Below are 22,621 nucleotides of genomic sequence, written 5' to 3'. Positions count from 1 at the left end.
TGTCTCCATCACACAGAGTATGTCTCTTCATTACAACAGTGTATTGAGCTTGGGAAATCAAAAAATTGCTTACACTAAGACACTCTCAGTACGTGCAGTATCAATCCTCAGCATGCAAATTATTACTGAATTAGAATATATATTTTTTAAGCAAAGTATCAATCCCTCAACCCCTCTCTTTCTCTCCTCTCCCTCTGGCTCTCTTTATTACTCTCTCACTCTTTCTCTTTCTCTCACTCTCCCTCTCTTTGTCTCTCTCTCTCTAGCGCTCTCTCTCTCCCTCTTGCTCTCTCTCTGTCTGGTGGTGATGACGTCACCGCATTGACACCGTATGCGCCACCAACGTCATCCGACACGCCAGGCACGCAGAATCGTCAACAACATCAACCAAATAACCGCCAGACTTCGGACGTGCCACCACCGCCTCTCGAGACGTCCCACGTCATGACACGTTGCCAACGACAGATCCAGAACTGCCCATTGACGTGACATGATTACACATCTCCCACGTTTGATTTTTACGTCATTTCCCATATTTTCTCTTTCCTCCAAAGCCTATATGAAGGCCAAAGCTGTAAGAAACCTTTAGGCAAGTCATAATTCAAGAATTGAGTTCCTTTACTCTTCTTGAAGGACTTGCCCTAGCCTTCTCCCTCCCTATCGCAGATCGTCGCCGCTGTCGTCGTCTTCACCGTCACGCGTCATCGGCCGTCGTTCCCTCCGTTCTTCCTCTCTCTCTCTCTCTCTCTCTCTCTCTCTTCCTCTCTCTCTTTCTCCCGCCCTTCCTTCTCCACGGTCTGCTCACCCCAGTGTTCAGCGCCAGGGCTGCCCGCACCCGGTGCCTTAGCGGGTCGTCCGCACCAGTACCACCCGCGCAGGCGACAGCGCCGTCCGCGCAGGCAGCCACCGCAGGCAGCCACCAGGTCGCCCCGCAGGCTGCCAGCCCGGCCGCCCGCGCAGGCAGCCACCCAGCCGCCTTCGCTTGCGCCTATCCTTAAGTCACATGATACTCAGAGTTTGATTTTTTTTCTATAATTTTGTCATGGTTTTTTTTCTTTGTTAATGATAATATTCCATCTTAATGATTGGGCGAGAAGGTTAAATCTTTGGCTGTAATGGCCACAGTTGAAACAGTTCTATTTATCTAATTTAAAATTTGAGTTTAAACAGATTTCATTTTTTTCTTCAATTACCCTTTTTTCTGTTTCTTTGCTGCCGTGATTGAGGACCTTAAAGAATAAATAATTGATGTAAGGATATTGGCTGTTTTTCGTGTTTTGATCCAAGAAATTAATGCGGAGTTAAGTGACTCAAAAATGACTGCAATACAGAGGGATATTGAGGCAGGCCCAAACACCTTTCCGGGGTCAACATCTTCATCTTGTTGGAATAAAATGAAGGGAATAAAAATAAAAAAAACAAATATAGAGTTTGGACTCAATGCCGACGGAAGAAGATGCATCACAAAATCTGCAACCTGATTCATCCGGATTCATGGATTCTTCACGGATTCATCCGGCATTGCGAGAATGTGGCGTTCAACACAGCAAGATCCACAGGCCCAGGAAGAGTAAGAGAGCTGAGAGACAGAGAAAAGGAGAGATGCGACGATCAGCGAGGGGGGGAGAGATGCTTCGGGCGGGAGAGAGAAAAGGGACAGACGGAGAGAGGGAGAGGGGCGAGATACGGAGAGGGGGAGAGAGTGTCCAGTTAAAGAGGGAGCAAGGCGACATTGGCAAAGGGGAAGAGAGAACTGAGAGCAGCGACAGACCCGGGGGGGGGGGGGTGGGGTCGGAGAAGAGGTGGGGGAAGAGCGCTGAAGGGTTCAGAGAAGAGAGGGGTGGGAGACTGAAGGGCGTCGTAGGGTTTTGAGAAGGGGTTCGTTAATAACAGGGGGGTGTTTTCATTTTTCATTACCGAAACATCTGTTCCGTTCCGCTTACGTCAATAGACGAATGACGGAAACCTGCAGATGACGGAACAGTGACGAATGACGAAAATGACAAAAACTTTCCTGATAAAAGGATATCCGAACGGAATTCTGCTCCGATACATTCCATCTGTTCAGTTTCATTGTTCGTTTCTGTCCTCCAGCTCTACGGCTGGTAGGAACCTTAAATAAGATTATAGTAGTAATAAATGAGTTTATATAATTATACTCGTTAGGGATTAGAATGTTAGGATGTCATATAACATCAATCATAGATAGGATTAAACATAGATAGGGTTAAACGTAGATAGATAGAGTATCCGTTATAACAATTATAACGGCTACGATTATAACAGGAAAGTTTAGATAACAGACTTAAAGTGAACGTCTGAGATTAAATCAAGAGTAGTCGTTATTACAATTATAACAGCTATGATTATAACGGAAAATATACGTTACTACTTAATAGTATAAAATCACCAACCTTGTTGTCAATTTTCTTATGGAAATACACCGATCTTAAGATTACCCCTGTGTTCTTCTTCTTCTCCTCCCTTCTCTCTTCACGCTTCTGTTTCTTCTTCTTGAGGTGAGATCGAAACTTTTCATGGTATCAGAATGCGAATCAGGGATCAAGATGGCAAGGGAGAATTCTACCACCGTCACACCTGTCGGATCCACCGCAGAAATCAACGCCGCAACTGCAGGACGAGTCCTAGTTGCCATTCCTCCAGGAATTACAATCCGACTAAGATTGAGCACCGACAACTATCAGATGTGGAAGGCATCCATCATCCCAATTTTTCACGGGTATGATCTAATGAAGTTTGTTGAAGGATTTTCACCTCCAATTTCAATTGCAGATGCACATGGGAACATAATTGAGAATCCTGAGTTCAAGAAATGGTGGAGAGTAGACCGGCATGCCAGACTTGGACATCCTCAACTTCAAACTTTAGTTTCTACAATAAATAAATTTGGATTACCTGTTTCTCAAATGAACAGAAATTTTATATGTGAGTCTTGCAATTTAGCTAAATTGCATAAGTTGCCCTTCAGTCCCACTTCTCATACATCTACTCAGTTTCTAGAAGTGATACATTCTGATTTGTGGGGGCCTTCACCAGTTTTATCAAAGCCTGGCTACTCTTATTATATTGTTTTTATAGATTATTTCAGTAAATACATATGGCCGTATCCTCTTAAAAAGAAAAGTGATTTACTTTGCACATTCGAGGAATTTTCTAATAGAGTTGAAAAATAGTTTAACTATAACATTAAATATCTACAGTTGGATTGGGGAGGTGAATTCCAATGACTCAATTCGTTTCTCAAACAACATGGAATTATTCATTGAGTTTCCTGTCCTTATACTCCTGAACAGAATGGTACAGCAGAAAGAAAGCATCGTCATATAATAGAAACGTCTCTTGCATTGTTAAAACAATCTCATATGCCTAAATATTTTTGGGACGAAGCAGTAGCTAGTTCTGTGATTCTTATTTAATAGAATGATTACACAAGTTCTACAAAATAAATCTCCATATGAAGTTCTTTTAAAAAATAAGCCTGACTATAATTTTCTGAGAACTTTTGGATGTCTCTGTTATCCATATTTACGACCTTATACTAACAACAAGCTTGAAGATAGATCAGAAAATTGCATCTTCGTGGGGTATAGCTCAATGCATGTGGGCTACAGATGCTTTTCTCTTCTCCAAACAGGTAAACTTTATATTTCACGACATGTTGTGTTTTATGAGAATTCTTTTCCTTTCCATAAACAAAATTCAGCAACAGGAATTTTGGGGGCCTCTCCACATTCCAAAACTATCTCAAGTGTTCCCTTGTTCTCCATTTCAGAATCCGTTCAAGATGATACCACCGTTGTTCCTGATTCACAATACAGTTATGATCATATTCATGATCATGGTTGTTCTGAATCAACCAACCTGTCATCATCTCCAGTAAAAGATGATTCACAATATTATCCTGATATTATTACCGAATTTCCTGAAATTATGTCCACGTTTGATCAAACTCCTGATCCTAATGGTAGATTAAAAATAAAGCCTCTTCGAGACATTTATCAATAAGAAACAAATATTGATTCACAATCAGATTCTATTCCTCTTAAAGAATCATTTTCTTGTTCGATTAGATATCCAATTCCATATTGTTTGAATGTTTCCAAAAACATTATTTTTGAGCCAACTTCCTTTACCACTGCCTCAAAAAATGAAAATTGGATGCAGGCAATGACATCTGAGTACAATGCTCTCATTCAAAATAATACTTGGGATCTAGTTCAACGAGATCCTTATCTTCATGTAATCAGTTGCAAGTGGGTTTATAAATTAAAATATAAACCCACTGGTGATATAGATAAATACAATGCTAAATTGGTTGCGAAAGGCTACAATCAACAAGAGGGTTTCGACTTTATTGAAACCTTTAGCCCTGTTATTAAACATACAACTATTCATTTAAAGCTTTCTTTATCGGCTAATAATAAATGGTTTATACATCAACTTGATGTGTCGACTTGATGTGTCGACTGCATTTATTCATGGGGATTTACATGAAACAATATTCATGGAACAACCACCTGGTTTTAAGGATAAACAATTTCCTAACCATGTATGTCGTTTAAAAAAATATTTGTATGGTCTAAAACAATCACCACGTGCTTGGCTTACAAAACTTTCATCTAAATAACATAGTCTTGGTTTTGTAGGATCCAAGACAGATACCTGTTTGTTTTATAATCTGAACCCAGAACCTCATATTATTTTAATATATGTTGATGATATTCTTATTATGGGGCCGAATGAAAATAATATTTCTAATAATGTTCAAATTTTACATTTGGATTTTTGCTATAAAGATCTTGGACCTGCTCATTATTTTTTAGGAATTGAGTTTATTTTTTAACTCAATCAAATTACATCATTTCTCTTCTTGAAAAATCCAATATGGAAAATTTCAAACCTGCAACCCCTCCTTATCTTTATTCTGCATCAACAGACTCAAATGATTCATTAGTTGATGGCACTATTTACTGATAGATTGTAGGAGCACTTCAATATTTAACATTAACTCAACCTGACATTGCTTTTGCGCTACTCGTGCTTGTCAAAAGATGCATTCTCCAAATTCTAGTGATTGGAAGTTTCTTAATCATTTATTAATATATTTGAAAGGCACAATTCTGCAAGGAATGTTCGAATACAATGAATCATGTTTCACTTTGAATGCGTTTAGTGATGCCGACTAGGCTGGCGACTAAATTGATCGCTGATCCACAAGCGCATTTCTTGTGTACATAGGTAAAAATCTCATCTTCTGGAGTTCTAAAAAGCAACCAACTGTTGCCAGATCCAGTATCGAGGCTGAGTACAAGGCTTTCATTAATTGTGCCTCAGTTATCCTTTGAATTCAATCTCTTCTTAAATAGATTAACATTGAACAGAATCATGCCCCGATTCTCTGGTGTGACAATATTGGGGCAACTTATTTTGCGGCCAATCCGATTTTTGATGCTCAAACTAAACATATAGAGATAGATTTTCATTTTGTTCGTGAGCAGGTCTCTTCCAAGAACATCTCTGTAAAATTTATCAATGGAGAAGCTCAACTTGTTAACGCCCTGAAAGGTTTTGTAATAGCCATTTATTGAATTAAAAAACTCAAAACTGAAATAATTTTAGTAATTTTAAAATAAATAAATGAGAGAGAATATACACTTATAAAATTTGTGTAATATTAATCTTAAGAAATATCCTGAATATCTTCCGGAATGTCCAGGGGTGGGGTCACCTAGAATTGTTGAACTGCCTTTGGATCTGAGATTTAGACGGCTCCATAAAAAGAAAAAAATTACAATGATGAATGCACCGTCCCATCGGCTTCTCATTTTTCCCACAAGTAATCTTAGTGATAAATTTCTTATTTTCATAAAGTATATTTCTACTGAGATTTCTATCACAAAAATATCTTTTTAGCTATATAAATCACGTAATTTTCATTCCTCAACTCCTGTAGTTGTAATTTCATCATTCAAGGAAATATTCAATTTATTTATTCCCAGAAAATTAAAAGTTTGAGTTGCTCGTCTCTGTGGGGTTCGCGCCACTTCACCATGGAGAAGTCATCTATAAGCCACCGGCACGACGTCGCCTCGCCCCGTTGGGCAGCCCTCAACCGTCGCCCTCCCCCGCCACCGTTCTCGACGGCTAGGTCGCCCACGGCTGCCCGTTGGGCAGCCTGTCGGCGCCATCAACCGACGCTGTCTTCAGCCGCTAGGTTTCCTGCAGCCACCCCGTCGGCGTCCTCGTCCGCCCCTTCTAAGGCCTCCCCCATCGGCAGCCTCGTCGACGCCCATGCTCGCCACCATTGGCGACCATTTGGTCAGCCCGTTGGCACTCCAACCCGTCGCCGTCCGTGACCAATTGGTCACCCCCCGACCACTCCCGAAGCTCAGCCCGACCATGCTCTAGGTTGCTGCCGCCAGCGTCGTCGCTGCCAGTCTTGGCGGGGACGCTGCCGCTGACGACCGCCCTCAGCCGACCAACTATAGCTGAGTGCAGCCGGTGCCGCAACCCCGTTCGGCGCCCCACGACCAGCCGACCATAATCAGAGTTGCTGTCGCGACCGCCACCACCTCTGCCGTGATAATCGTCGAAGATCGGCGATTCTCGCCCCCAGCCCAGGCCTTCCCGGCTGGTTCTCTTTCATATCATTTTCAGTATTATTACCCTCGTTACTGTCGTCCTCGCATGCTCTGCTGCCAAACTTGTGTTAGGTAGTTTTACTCTCGATGTCTGATTTGTGTCACTCTTGGCCTTCAAGCTGAATATTCTGGTCATTGGGAGCATGCTGCTACCTTAGACCCCTCGTGTCGTTACCCTGCTCTTACACTCCTAGATCCGCGGCTTGTGCCATTTATATTTTAATTGATTTTACTACTCTTGCATCACGTCCTGCATCGCTGCATATCCGATTGACGCCCCCTCCTTGTGGTGTAACACGAGCTGTTCGATCTCAGCACACTGTATTAATCAATAGCGGTTTACCAGTTGACCATTGATAAGTCTAAATTTAGGGGTTTTACATACTTCTTCTAATTCAGACCTAACCAATAATATTTATGAAAATTTATACCTAAATACTCTATAATTAATATAGGGCAAGGGATCGATCCACATAGAGGCACAAATTAATTTTAGAATTTTTTCAAGCTTGGAATGAAGGAAATGAGTTTAAAAGTGAGAAATATAATTTCTGGGACTTTTCTGGATTTTTAGTTAATTTATATAATTTTATACTATCTAAATTGAAGCATAAATATAAAGGAAAACCCTACAATAATATTAGGCTAATTTTCATAATTTTAATTAACACTAGGAATAGAAAATAAATTATTTTTAGAAATTTCAGTAATTTAATTAACACCATAAACCACTAGAAGTATTAAATATGAGAGTTAGAATTTTGAAGAATTCTTTCAGAAATTAAGATAACTAGAAGTTGGTTATATAAATTTTAGGGATGTTTCTTTTGGAAATTTTAATTGCAGAAAATAAATTTTCTGAATTTTTCCTATTTTTTTGGAATTTTTAAATGCTAACAAATATAAATTTTTACCTTTTTCGGCACTCATTGGCGGCAACAACAGCGGAGCAGTGGCAGCAGAGCGGGTTGGGCCTTTCGGTCCGGCTGGCCTGGTGTGGCACGTAAAGGGAGCCTCTTGGGTCAGCCCAATTAAGGCTTGACTAAGTCGCGCATACTGCGCTTTTTGTGCCCTAAATGATGAAATTCAAATATGAATTTTTTTGGAATTTGGAACGAAGAGTGAAAGATTATCTAGAGAGAGATATGAATGGATTTTAGAGAGAGAAATAAATGGGTTTAGAGAGAGAAAATGACTGAAATGAAGAGATAGAGAGCAAATAAGGAGAGGGTGTAGAAGAAGTTTAAGATGGAATTTGAAGGTGAAAATGAAGGAGATTATTTATCAAATTTTGAGAGAATGAATTTGGGATATGGATGAATGTTTAGAGAGAGAAATAGTCGATTCTATAAAGAGAAAATAGGCAAAAATGAGTGTTTAGAGTGAAAAAGTGATGGTTTTAAAGGGTAAATGGATGGATAATGATGGTGAAAATGCAAATCTAGGATCCTAAAACCTCAATGCAAGTTTGGTGAGCCCTAAATTCTTCCTCTCAAGTTTGGATCCTTACAGTTTTCAAGGATCAGGCATTTCTCAATGCAATTAAGAGACGCAATTGAATGGAAACTTCAACAAACTTACATTAAGCAGGTTGAAAAACCTGGATTATGAAATATGCCTAGTCATTCTAGCCAGCCACTTACTAGAGAACTTCCAGAATGAGGGGAAATGAGGGATAAAAATAGAATTTATACATTTTAATAATTATTAAAATATCCCTTTGGGTATTTTCTATTTTTTTTCTTGCCATTTTTGTCTATTTTTCTCCATGGGTTAATAGCTTTCCCTTGGAATATTCCTTTTTTTTTGTTGGAAGGCTTTTGAGAGCCCAACGGGCAGGTCAGGCAGTGGCCCATCTTCCTCAGATTTCTCTTTTGAAGGTCCACAACTCCACTTGATCCTTTCAAGCCCCTTTATAGAACCATTAAGCTCCCAAAAATTATCCAATTCCCGTAGAATTGTATCTTCTAATTCCTGTAAATTTCTGCACATTTGGAACTATAATATACTCAACAATAATTAAACTACTTGGCTTCGGAGAAGTCAATAAATTTAGTGAAAAATAACCATAATGTGCAAAATTGGATTTTTTAGCGAAATGTATAAATATTTGGTGAATTCAAATAAAAATATGATAAATACCAAAAACATCTAAAATGTATGAAATACGCATGCATTCATCATGTTACAAACATGTCTTGAGTCATCATAGGAGCATCAAGCAAATCATGGATTTTATGTGCACAATAACCAAATGAGATTCCATGGGTTAGTTCATTGAATCTTATAGGACATAAGGTGTAGATTGGCATCTCATGAACTAGAAACTCAATCTATTGATTGAGATTGCTTGATTTGGGATTGATTATTATATCTGATGAAATAGATAATTGATTTGTAAGACTAGTGTAGGTTATTGGTCCATTGTACTGGTTAACTAGACTGATACATGGGCCTAGAGGGTCACACAAATAGTCTTTCAAATGTCATAAGAAATACTCAAATTCTTAGTGTTTTCTGAAAAATTACTTTTATGTTTAAGTAGAGGAAGGAAATGAATAAAACTACTCTGGCCATAACTTTTTAGGTGCCCACCATTCTTCTCCCTTCTCCCCTAGGATCTTCTCTACTCCCAATGTGATTTCAATGACATAACAACGAATGGAGGAGTGAAGTTGGGTCATTCTGAATCATGATGCCATAATGACGTTACTACTGATGATTGATCTGACCCAACATTAACCAAAACAATGCAAAGATATGATGTCATATGATGACACACCATTAAATTTTGACATAGGAAGTTGATCCCACAAAAATATGATCTAAATCTTGGAAAACATATTTGGAATACTAAGGTTAATGTCGTTAAGAATTATTCATCAAAACATTATGAATATGTAAACAAATATCTACAAAATAATAAATGCCTGGAATATTTTTCAAAAATATTTTTTTATTGCGAAAACCATAGTCTTCATAAAATACAATAATGAATATATTTATGCCAATTTATGTAGCCAAGAATATCATTATGACTTCCATTCCATCTGCCTGACATGCAAGTCTCAATTCCCCTTGTAATTTTTGTAGAAGTCTTGTTCATGATTTAAGGCATTTTATGGAATGATATGATCTTTGGAATGTTAAAATGGAAACTATATTTTTTGTTAAATAAACTATCCTAAGATTCTAAATATATTATTCGCGAATATCACATGGTCTTATAGAATAGTCAAAATATGGTTTAGGTCTTTATGTTATTTAATTTTTTGAAGTTATGTGGCTCTAATATATTGTAGGTTCTGAAAATGTGATGAAATAGATATTTTAAAATATCATAGACTGATGAATGTAAGGAAGGGAAGATGATAAGGTGATAATTAATAAATAAATATTACATAAATGTTTTGAAGTGGTGGGTGGAAAGATTGAGGTACGTTGATACAAAAGGCACGATAATAAGTTTCTAAAGATAAGGATGTAAGAGTAATGAAGAAAGGAAAAGGTTGATAAATAGAGATTAATAGATCTCAATGTATAAATATATAATGTCGGTTTTTAGATTATGGCATGATAGAATAATGATTGATGGTATGATGGAAGGGTTTATGTTGTCACTGATGTGGATGGAATAGTTTTTTTATATGAATAATATGATGATGTAAACTAAAAGGGTTTTCAGAAGACAATGATGATGTGCATAGTAATGACCCACTTCGTATCATCACCTTTTGTGAGAACCAGTGAGGTCACTCCTAAAAGATAAACTAATCCACCTCTTTGTCAACTTCAGCTTTTAATCAAGTCAACAATAAAAAGAAACCTTATTTAGCATGACTTAAAATACATTAGCAATTAATTTTTTTTTTCATAGATAAGTAGGCTTATCCATAGATCCAAATATATAGCTACAATGGTAAATATTGAGGAGTTTTGGGCTCATATTTTGAGGGTAAAGATTGAATGGCTTTGAGCATGTTGATTATGTGTCTCTCCTTCATTAATCTGCATGTTTCATTTTTGATGCATCAGCTCAACACTCATACTACTCATATCTTTCACACAGATTACCATGTATAACTACTCATATCTGATGTGTGTCATATCCATGTACTCATATGTTGCGTCAGTTTCCTTGAGAGTTATTGTGCTTTATTTGCATATATAATTATTGCATTAAAACATATCTTATTTCCTATGATTTTGCGTACATTATAAAAGAGAAACATGCCTCAACTACTTTTCACACATTACAGTGTCATGAATGATGATGCCACAATCAAACCCATTTTAAAGACAGGGACATAAATTCATTTCTTAAAACAATGAATTTGATTGCAATATTTGGCAAAGTGAGATTACCCCATGATAAAACACATCCATAAAATTATTAAGTAAATTGTTTAAAATATAGTATAATTTTAACAATTATTTGCAATACAAATACGATGTCATGAAATTCTCAAAATCACTTTAGAATTGAGGAACTAATAATTTCACTCTTAAAATTTTTAATCATATTAAGAAACATATATCCACTGCAAAATTAATTATTAAATCACCGTGGATCTGGGAATGTTTGTTCATGATACTATAAATACATTGTCCTACTTTAACTCTAAAATTTTACAATTTTCATTCAACCAGATAGATCAGATCTACATATTAGTTTACATAAATGATCAGTACAGAAGCCTTAAACCTGAAATAATTTCCAAAGGCTTTAATACGCAAGTGTTTTAATGAAACATGCCTCAACTACTTTTCTGAAATAATATATTATGAAAAAAACACATTTAGACATTTCAATGTAGTTGTGGTAGCTTAAAATTTATATATAAAATAAAAGGTTCTGATTTCATTGTTATTAAAAATTTAAACGAGTTGATATGCTTTTAAGTATAGAAAGGACATTAGTAAATAGTCCTTTGGATTGATCCACGTAAATATAGGGTATTTGTTAATGAGCTTCTTCATTGACGGCATTTTTTCAAAAAAGGAGCAAAATTTCAATGTAAATTATTTATTAAATGATAATAGTATGTCATCTAATTATTTTGATAAATATAATATAAAAATATAAATTGAAACTATATTATACAAAGAAAGTCAAAATTTTTGAATATAATGTACAATGTAAAATTAAAACTAATGATAAAAATGAACCAGAACAGTACAATTTGTAATAAATTTAACAGTTGACTATTTAATCAAATCATTTTGGCACGTCCAAAATGATATGATTAAATAGAATGAATTTTATTTGTCTAATTCATTCCAATATTGATGTCAGAAACATTGTGAATTTGCAATTTCTTACTTTAATTATGCGAATTTAGAAACAAATTTATTAGGTAATAAATCTTTTTTACTATTCATTTAATTTATACATGTATGATATTCTTTTTTAGTAACTGGATATTGATATATTTCAATTCTAAATTTACGAATTCAATTAGAACTCTAAAATTTTTTCCCTTAGAAATAGTGATGCTGGGAGTTAACTTGATATTATGTATTCTGACTTATACCATAGGATACATATAGGATTAGGTTTTTGGTACTTCAAGTGTACTTCTTTATTACTCGTGGTTCACTTTTCTATTTCAAGTATTCAGAAGATATTATTAGAAAATTAAAATTTATTCTAAAAATTGAATTTTCCCCATAAATGGTAGGTTGGTTATACTTTCATTGTCATTAATGTTACATCATCACTGTTGTCGTCAATAATTTTTCCATGGCAAACGTTCATCAGTATGGTATACTATTTCTTTGAATGATACATCTTCCGGTTACCAATACCGTTAATTTTTTTGGTAGTAGTTTCATTTTTCTAGTCGACGGGTTCTGTGAATGACAGCATCAGATATGACAACAGGTACGAATAATCAATCCCCACCATGCAGGAGCTACTTTTTATATTCACCAGTTTTTCTTCCTCTCTGGCTCACTACCTCTGTGTTTCGCTCTCCATCCCATGCCGACTGACTACGCTAGACGTGGACTTCAGTTGTACAATTTGTCATCGGATACCCTTTTCCCTCTTCCATATCTCGACCTTTGTCTTTGTAGCAAACCAGATCATCCCTTTCATTCTCCAGATCAAGATCTACGACAGAAAGTGCGATATTTGCTGGGTCAACTTGCTCGACCAGGAAGATCTTGCCTATCTTGTGCTTGAGTTACTCGAAAACTCACTGTTGAAACAAAGTTCGGCATGCTCAATAGGACCAGGGCTTTAACTTCTTGAGAGGGTCGGTCAACGATTACCAGATTCACCCCACTACGATTTAATTAAGGGCGGTGACCCTGGCAACGGGGTTCAAGCACTTCCGACTCTTTCGGATAAGGGAAATGACACTGACAAAGGAAATTCAGACTACCACTGAGTAGGGGCTCACCAAATCAATATGGGTGGGTTCGCCGTCGCCTTTATTTCCTCTCTTTGGAATCAGAAATCAATAGTTTTGAATTTTTTATGAATTCGTCCCACCAAACAATGTCCGCAAGTGAATTATATCTTTTCAACCATGTATCCTGCTCTGTCTACCTACCTCTATTTCTTTTTCGATCTCTCTCCATCTCTCTCCTCCTGCTCGCCATTCCTCTCTTCTCCCACCCAACACGCCCTAAGCCCCTTCAGTCTTTCTCTTCCTAATTTCTCTTACAATCTATGCTGTCAAGCCTCCCACTCTCTCTCTGCTTCTCAATCTAAATGATGAGGGTAAATACAGAGAGAAAAAGAGGGTTAATACAAAAATTGTATTAAATACCCTGTGTTAACCCTTACTTTCATCACTCTCTCTCTCTCTCTCTCTCTCTCTCTCTCTCTCTCTGTTACAACTCGGCTTTTTTCACCACGTGAACTTCGCAACTTTGTTCACCAAGAAAGCGCGACAGGACAAACTCTTCGCTCCCCAAGGCCAGCGTCAGGCGCAGTCCGTCACCTATCTTCGTGATATCATTGCTTTCTGCTCCAACTTGTCGCACCAGACGAGAGCAAAGAAAAAAATTCTCTCCACTCTAACAACGATAAAACCAGCACCCCTCTCTCTATATCTCCATATCCATCGCTGGTCTAAAGCGTCAGCCTCGCCGAGTCCATTCCCTTTCTTTTTCCTGCCGTTCATGTCACGACTTCTTTTTCTCCCTCCCTGTAACTAGGCCACGTAATAATACATTTAATGCTCCTCTTGCGCCTTATAAATTCGAAATAGCTACCTCATTCTCAGCCCTGAGGATTGAACATGGGTAGATCGCGAAGCTACCCTTCCCTTTCATCTCTTCTGTTCTTGTCACTTCTCTTCATCTCTTCTTCCAGAGTCGACTCTCGCAAGGTACAGTACTTTTCTCCATCCAATCTCTACCCGTTTAGCCATTTCGTAATCTTTTCCTACTGCGCAGGTCTATGTCGTGTACTTGGGGGGGCACGCTGGGACAAGGACGCCGGAGGAGATACATGGAGACCATCATTCTTACCTGCTCTCCTTGAAAGACAAGTAACCCAAAGAAATAACGCATGATTCATCGCACTTTTCTATCTTCTTCCCTCTCGTGCTCACAGGCGTAAGAATTCATTATTTCGTTCGTTGAACAGCGAAGTAGAGGCTCGCGAGTCCTTGCTCTACAGCTTCAAGAACAGCATCAATGGCTTTGCTGCATTGCTATCGGAAGACGAAGCCTCAAGGCTGTCTGGTTGTCAGAGAACCTGCATTCTCCTTCGTTATGTGCTTACTTGGTTAAATTATCCTCAATTTGTCTTATCTTTTTCCGGTTTATTCATCGCAGGGATGGAAACAGTCGTCGCTTGCATCCCCAGCGAGCCGAGAAGATGGTCATTGCACACTACTAGGTCCTGGGAATTCATCGGCCGTGAGGAACAGATAATGGGCGACGACGTCGAGAAGACAACCCGGCGTGCTGGTTATGGCAGGGACGCCATCGTTGGGCTTCTTGACTCCGGTAGGCAGTCAGTCGATGAGGAGAAAAAACCGATCGTTTTTTATCTTTCTTTCGTGCCGTTTAAAGAAACAATTAGCCAGAATAATTGAAGAACATTTAGATAACATAGAACACTTAAAAAAATTATCTCGCATACGCCAGGAATTTGGCCAGAGTCTGAGAGTTTCCGAGATGAGGGGCTCGGCCCAGTTCCTAGTCACTGGAGAGGAGCCTGTCAGGATGGAGACTCCTTCAATGCTTCCCACTGCAACAGGTAACCCTAAACCCTAACTAGCTATTTTCCCTCCTTTCCGCTCTTAGCTCGTCCAAGGAAAGAAAGAAAATTTTCTCACCAGTTAAGACAAAACCCGGCAAGTTGTTCACGAGGGTCGAGCCCATGATGCCCAGAGGCCACTGTTGGATGTGAGAGCTGTTCTTGGACTGTATGAACCCTAAAGTCTAAACCGTCACAGCTCTTGGATGTGAGCAACGCATGCGCCGCACCCTCAGGCCGCCGGCTTGGATTTTAGGGCTTCGGTGGAAACAATGCTGTCGTCACCCGCCAGGCCGTCACTGAAGACAAGTGATCCGTGTCCATTCCACTGCTTGCCTTCATCGTTGGTGCTAGTGATCTGCAGCTAGAACGTCCCGTGACTGATTTCTTCTCCTCCAAGCTTAAGCGAGGAGTTTCCGCTTCGTGGATCAGCGTTTTTGGCTTGGCTTTCCGACTTTTGGTCTCTATGAATCTTACTTAATCAGAACGAACCATAGCAAAATTTCCGAGTTTTGAATGCGGCGGTCATGAAAATGATGAAACAACGGCAATGCTTTCCAAGAGAAGGAAGAATCTTTCTCTTCATACATCTGACGCGCCGTAATTCTCCGAACCTTCCAGGAAACTGATTGGAGCTCGGTACTACCTAAAGGGCTACGAGGCGTACTACGGCCCGCTAAACACCTCTTACGCGTACCGATCTCCCCGCGATGGCGACGGCCATGGAACCCACACGGCCTCCACCGTCGGCGGCCGCGCAGTCGCCGGTATCTCCGCCTTCGGCGGTTTCGCGAACGGCACCGCCTCCGGCGGAGCGCCTCTTGTGCGGCTCGCTGTGTACAAGGTCTGCTGGCCGATCCCCGGGCCAAATCCTAACATAGAAAATACGTGTTTCGACGCCGACATGTTAGCGGCAATTGACGACGCCATTGGCGACGGCGTCGACGTAATCAGCATCTCCATTGGCGTCAGCGGTTCAGCTCCGCCGTTCGCCGAGGACTCCTTGGCCATTGGGTCTCTCTACGCGCTCAAATCTAACGTCGTGGTGGCGTTAAGTGGCGGCAACTCGGGCCCGGCCTCCGGCACCGTCTCTAATCTTGCTCCTTGGATGATCACTGTCGGCGCGAGCAGCATCGACCGCTCCTTCCCCTCTCCCGTCGTGCTTGGTGACGGTTCCATATTAGAGGTATCCAACTTTGTTAATATTCTGGCCCTTACCGCTTTGCTGAAATCTCAGTTGGTTTTCAGCTATGGAAATGATACGATTACTGTTGGTTTATCCCGTTTCTGTCTTAGGGGCAAACCGTGACGCCGTACAAGTTGAAGAAGAGAGAGCATAACTTGATCTACGCCGCGGACGCGGAGCTCCCGGATACGCCAGTAAACGCCACGGGGTATGTCCTCTATCCGTTGTAAGAGTCGTCGATGGATGAAGAATAGAACGGAACGAGCCCAATTATCATCCGTCCTGACCTCATACCGTCATGTATCGTCATCAAACTCGTCCGCATCCGGAATGACGAGGATGAAATCCCGACGATGACGATGACTTCTTTATCGTCCACGTTGTCTGAAACAGCAAAATAGAGAAAGTGACGAGACAACGATGACGAATTGTCATCTTCATCCGTCAAAAACAACGCTTCGTCCTCGTCCCAGCGACAGCAAATACTAGTCGTCCCTCCACCCGTTTTGTCCAACTCCTACGACAGGAACGGGACGAAACTACAAATCTTTTTCCGGGTACCGGAACGGAAGACTCGTGGAGTGCAGTTCTTCGTCGAGTTGGGCGAGAAGAACAGAAAACACGAAGTTAACTTCGTTACCGATAACGTACAGGCAGTGTCTGGCGGGGTCTCTATCGTCAGCAAAGGTGAAAGGAAAGATCGTTCTCTGCCTGAGAGGTCAGGGGATGAGGGTTGGAAAGGGCATGGAGGTCAAGCGCGCTGGCGGCGCCGCCTTCATCCTCGGAAACTCCGCCGCTAATGGAAACGAGATTCCCGTTGACGCGCACGTCCTTCCCGCAACCGCTGTCTCCTTCAACGGCGCAAGGAAAATCCTGAAGTACATTCGAAAGTCGAAGAGCAACGCCACCGCCTCTCTCGTCCCAGCCAGAACCGTCCTCGGTGTCGACCCGGCCCCTGTCATGGCCGCTTTCTCTTCTCGCGGCCCCAATCGCATCGCCCCCCAAATCCTAAAGGTATGCACCGCCATTATCGTATTCAGTCGATACTTCAATTTTCTTCTTTCCAGCCTACAACGACAAACTCTACAACGACAATGTATGAGCAATTATTCTTTCCATAAAACGAAAGAAGCTGTGAACAGACGTTTGTCTAACGATGCAGCCCGACGTGACTGCGCCGGGGTTGAATATCCTTGCGGCGTGGAGCGAGTCCTCCGCTCCGACGAAGCTTGATGGCGACGAGCGGCGAGTCAAGTACAACCTCATGTCCGGAACGTCCATGTCGTGCCCGCACGTTGCCGCCACCGCGGCGCTTTTACGAACGATCCACCCCGGTTGGAGCTCAGCCGCAGTCAGATCCGCTATCATGACAACGGGTATGAATCAAAATGACCCCGTTCCGTCTGTTCCTGAAACTTATGAAGAATTCTTGGTTCCTTTCTCAGCAACGACGAGGGATTCTGCGGGACATCCGCTGAGAAACGCCGACGGAAAGGTCGCCGGCCCGTTCGAGCTTGGCGCCGGCCATTTTCGACCTTCTCACGCCTCCAATCCGGGCCTCGTCTACGACGCCGGCTACGGTGACTATCTCCTCTTTGTCTGCGCCAGCGCCGGCGTGCAGCTGGACCCGGCCGTGCCGTGCCCGAAGAGCACTCCGTCGCCGACCGACCTCAACCATCCGTCCGTCGTCTTTACCAATCTCACCGGGACTGCTGTCACCAGGCGGACCGTCACCAACGTTGGGCGACCAATGGCTCAGTATCGCGTCGTCGTTAACGAGCCGATTGGCGTCGAAGTGTCCATCGCTCCAGAGATCCTTTCGTTTCGCCGCCAAGGAGAGAAGAAGAGCTTCACCGTCACTGTCACGGCTCGTTCGAAGGGCGCTGCACTCGCTGGCAAGTATAAGCATGGGTCTTTTACTTGGATCGACGGCGTCCACGAGGTGAACAGCCCGCTCATCGTGGGGTTCGCATAAGTAGAGAAAGGCAGTAGTATACGCTTTTGGCTGCCTCCCTGTCGAACTGATTTATAAAGAAGGGACTGCTCCGGTCATGTTGTATTCGAAGTGAAAAGTCAACGTCATGGTGTTGAACAAAAACTAAAACCTATAAGTTAATAAGTATAAAATATTTTTTGAGAAATTCATCAATATGTCAAATAAACATTTGATATTAAATGAAGTGTATCAGCTGTTAAGTCAAGCTCTACTAGGAATTTGTCTAAATGAACGTTCCTTAATACTGATGACATTCGTAAGTTCATTTTATCTTCGTCATTTGATCTAAATGTACAAGTAAATGTGTGAAAGTATGTACCAAATAATATTTCATGGAAGACATCAATAAGTCCTATAAATTTTTGACATCAAATAAATATTGAACATAAAATGAAGTGTATCAACTGTTAAGTCAAAGTCTACCAGGAATTTATCTAAATGAATGTTCCATATTACTAACGGCATTATTAAGTTCTTTTTTATCCACATCATTTAATCTGAATGTACCTGTAAATGTGTTAAAGTATGTATCAAATATTACTTCTAGGCATACATCAATAAGTCAAATAAACTTAAGACATCAAATAAAGTGTATCAACTGTTAAGTCCATGTCTTTTAGTAATATATCTAAATGAATTTCCCATACTACTGACAGTATTTTTATTTTCATTTTTATCCTCATCATTTGATTTAAATGTACCTGGAAATGTGTCAAAGTATGTAAACTGAAATATATATAGAAATCCTTTAAGCCGCATGGTACAGGAAAATTGGGAACATGGGCTTCACATTGTGCATAATATTGGTTGGTAAACTCAAGCAGAATTCCCTTAAACATATTTCCACAATCTCTACTATTGTTTTTCTACACTTAGTATTATGTATTATGAAATCAAACACATATGGAATAGCGAGACAACATTAATTTTGTTTCATATTAAGGCAGAAGGACCTATAAATCATTACTGTCCTTTTGAGTGAGATTATTATCAGTAAACACTGAGTTCAATACCTTCACCATGAATAGGCCATGATTATATCTAATTGATTTCCTAATAGAGAGAACTTGGTTATGAAGCCATTGTGCACCATTAATCTGGTGCAAAATAACCCTATTTATAAAATATTATATATCTACTGCATTTTCAATATGAATGAGCAATTTTTTCGTCCTCGACTTTCCTTTACAAAATTTTGAATTGTGGGTCTTCGTTTTGTCCTTGTCATTGGAATATCTATGATAATTGTGCCACACATTCACACAATTTGAGAAACTTAGGGTCTTCAATAATTGAGGAAGGCATATCTATACTCAAAATCAGATCTAACAAATATTTTTTATTTATTCTGGAGTTTGGCCTGTAAATTTGGACCCCTTGGGAAAAGAACTTGTAAAATTTTTACATTAGTAAAATACTATACGTCCCTTACTACCTTGATATGAGAACTTTCCAAGTAGTTCACCAACTTCATTATTCTGCTAGTCATGTCACATTTCACTCTTCCATGAACTCGTTCATAGTACCGGAACAACTTACACACATGGGCCAATAAGTGACAAATGGTGAGTCATTAAACTCTGTGAAAAAATTGTCCTAAAAACTTCTGGTACAACTCAAGCCAATTTTCCTAAAGTTTGGGCACATACTTTAGTGAGTTTTCCAGTGCTAAATCCTCTTTTTGAATGCAATTACTGCACTGATAACATACCTTGGTTCTTGCCACCAAACATTTTATTTCACTGTTTAATGATGGGTTCAAAGGCCTCAATCTAAATGAAAAAATTTAGATTCATACATCATAAGACTTTGAATGGAGGGATCAAAAAAACATTGATGAAACAAAAGACCAAATCATCTGGGCATATAATGCATCCATGATTTCTTGGATCCTTGAGTGAGACATGTTAAGCTGCTCAAGTGTACAACATCTGCATGTATCCACACAAACCTTAGCACATCAAATATCCTCCTTCATCCAGACAATATATATTCATGCTCCATCATCGTGGTTATACCACCTTGATTGTATCGAGAATGGAGATGAGCTATGAAGAAAAAGGAGAAGATGATAAAGAGCCATGCACGACTCTGGCCTAGCGGAATCTATTCTGGGGCCTTCCCCTATTTGTACCAAGATGAAAAACCCCCATACTGAAAGTATATCTTCTGATGTGCAAAAGACCATTTGTGTGTGGCCCTCTAGGCTCATGTATCATTTTAGTTAACGACTCTAATGTCACAATAAACTTTATTGGCCTTCCAAATAAATTAACAATATTATCATATACATTAATTAATGATGTATCAATTAATTCAATCAATAGGTCTAGTCTTCAGGCCGTCGGGTACTAAGTTATAGCTCACCCTCTAGAAGATACAAAGGATAGTGTATTGACTCTTTCGTTCCACCTTTATTTTATCGACTACTATACAAGCATAGTTTTTCATCTGCCAACTTGAAGCTCTTAGGAGAACTTAGGCCATAACACAGCCTATTCAGTCATTTGAGGTAGTACGGATGGATTCAAAAACAATGGAGAACTCTTCTCTAATATTCCATTGCATTGTCCAAGGACTTCATCGTGCCGTCTTTACTTGACTTGACAATCCTGTGTTAAACACTCAATCATCTTCATGGAGTTCTTTCTCCGCACAAAGTTAGAATGCAAGTGCAGCCATTTATCCACGAGTCATCTTTGGTGTATCAGGTATAACGAATACTTACACAACTGTGATGTGGATCAATTTGGTTAACAGATTCATACAAAATCATTTGAGATTCATATGAGTCACTTCAATGAACTCTATCCACACAAGAAAAACCACTATTTATCCTGAGTGCTTTTACACTAATGGCTATGGAACCAACAATACTACTCATATGAGTAAGACCAGATAATACTATTATATTTGGATACTTTGATGTCCTTCTCGAGTATCATTTGAATTGGAATATTTTGAATACATGCTTAAAGACTAGTCCTCTTAGGAATCTAATCTCATAATAATTCTCTAAGTTAGATCATGTATTCATGAAATTCATTATAAGCATCACACATGCACTATAATGAATAAATCATATTAATGAACATGGAGGAAGATATGGAATGTGTGATTGGCTTGCTGGCCACATAAATTTCCATTATGTAAGCCTATTAAATAAGCATCCAACTAGATGACGCTGAACCACCATCAGATGACTTGAAGTAGCAACATCATAAATATAAATTCTCTCTATTTTTATGGTCACAATATATATTGTCGGGTCATGTCAGTGACACACATGTAGCTATAAAACATGGTTGTTATAATATTTATTTGATCATGGTTCATTTTTGTGTTCACAAGAAGATATAGTAGAATCTAGTTAATATTAATAAGGGATTCGTCAATGAGTTTAACTCATCAACCTTTCTCACTGTCGATCATATGCCCCAGATTCCCTGTTAGTGGCCCAGCCAAGAAGGGCGACACTAGTATAGATTTATATTGAATCAATACACTAGGATCAAAATCCCAGATTTAGATCTCAAATGCCAGCTAACTTCCAAATGGTGACATCATGGCTTTCACAGATCATAGACCTTTTATATTATCACTCTACGGATTGAACCGGCCCCTTAAAACACATAGGGAAAAATATACAAAAAATCCAGTAATATTATTAATAATAATTTCAATCACCAGCATGCTTTGAAGCTCAAACTAAAACTAGACTAGATTTTTTGTCCTCCCTTAAAATGTGAACATAGGACCTTAATTTGGTCCATTGTGACCAAAACTTCTATTAGAAGGTGACATTCATTCTAGGTGACAGCCTGTCATCATGCTTGTGACTACAGCCTATATGTGAATCAAATATTTAACATCAGATATCATATAAATACACATTTAAGCATATAATATTTAATCTACAAAGTGATAAATAGATATTAAAAATATTATTAAATGCCATATGAATATTATATCACTCATATTTTGGAGATTTTTTGTTAAGCCTGCTTGACTACTATATCAAATAGTTTCATTAATGATGAATTTTGTACAGTTATGTGTACATAGTTTTAAAGTATTTTTTGTGAGGTGTTTATCAAAAGGTTAGATTATTCTTTTGGTTTTTAAACCTATTTATTTGGATATTGGGACAGATTGCAGCATTTGGATTTTGGGCTTCAAAGGAGAAATTGAGGGGGTTGGACAATATTCTGAATCCCTTTAGGAGTCCTTTTAACATCCCTCCAATAGGGTAGCACACATTCAAATGATTGAGCCCACAATAAATGATAAAAGAGGAAGTCACATATAAATAAACAAGAAGATGATAAACATGCATTTTTGTATTCATTCTCAAGCAATGTCTAGCCACTATCCCAAATAGCTGTTCAACCTGGTGTTAAGAGAAATTCAAGTGGTCACCACCTCAGCTCAGAGATGAATAATGGGTTTCGGTTCAAAATACATCCAACCAGGAATCAAACAAATTCCCCAGACTAAGCTGTCAGTAAACAGTTATGATTTAGTGCACAAAACCTGACAGTTAGCCTTAATCTAGT

At 39.3% G+C, this 22,621-nt stretch overlaps 1 protein-coding gene across 2 annotated transcripts; it reads left to right on the top strand.

Moving 5' to 3' along the window:
* Nucleotides 1–13,732: 13,732 nt before the first annotated feature.
* Nucleotides 13,733–18,134, top strand: LOC144703043 (subtilase family protein). Of its 2 annotated transcripts, XM_078575119.1 has the most exons (10): nucleotides 13,733–14,005; nucleotides 14,073–14,167; nucleotides 14,266–14,363; nucleotides 14,457–14,630; nucleotides 14,772–14,883; nucleotides 15,505–16,069; nucleotides 16,180–16,277; nucleotides 16,723–17,083; nucleotides 17,232–17,445; nucleotides 17,515–18,134. In XM_078575119.1, the coding sequence occupies exons 1-10, from the start codon at nucleotides 13,916–13,918 to the stop codon at nucleotides 18,042–18,044; spliced, it is 2,337 nt and encodes a 778-aa protein (XP_078431245.1). In that variant the 5' UTR covers nucleotides 13,733–13,915; the 3' UTR covers nucleotides 18,045–18,134. The 2 variants fall into 2 exon arrangements, with proteins under 2 accessions (XP_078431245.1, XP_078431246.1); XM_078575120.1 differs by lacking the exon at nucleotides 13,733–14,005 and having other exon boundaries at nucleotides 14,079–14,185.
* The last annotated feature ends 4,487 nt before the right edge of the window (nucleotides 18,135–22,621 follow it).

This window comes from Wolffia australiana, chromosome 5 (genome assembly GCF_029677425.1).
Source record: "Wolffia australiana isolate 7733 chromosome 5, ASM2967742v1".
NCBI classification, from domain to species: domain Eukaryota; kingdom Viridiplantae; phylum Streptophyta; class Magnoliopsida; order Alismatales; family Araceae; genus Wolffia; species Wolffia australiana.
Note: the sequence above shows the minus strand (reverse complement) of the source record. Positions and strands in the feature narration are given on the sequence as shown.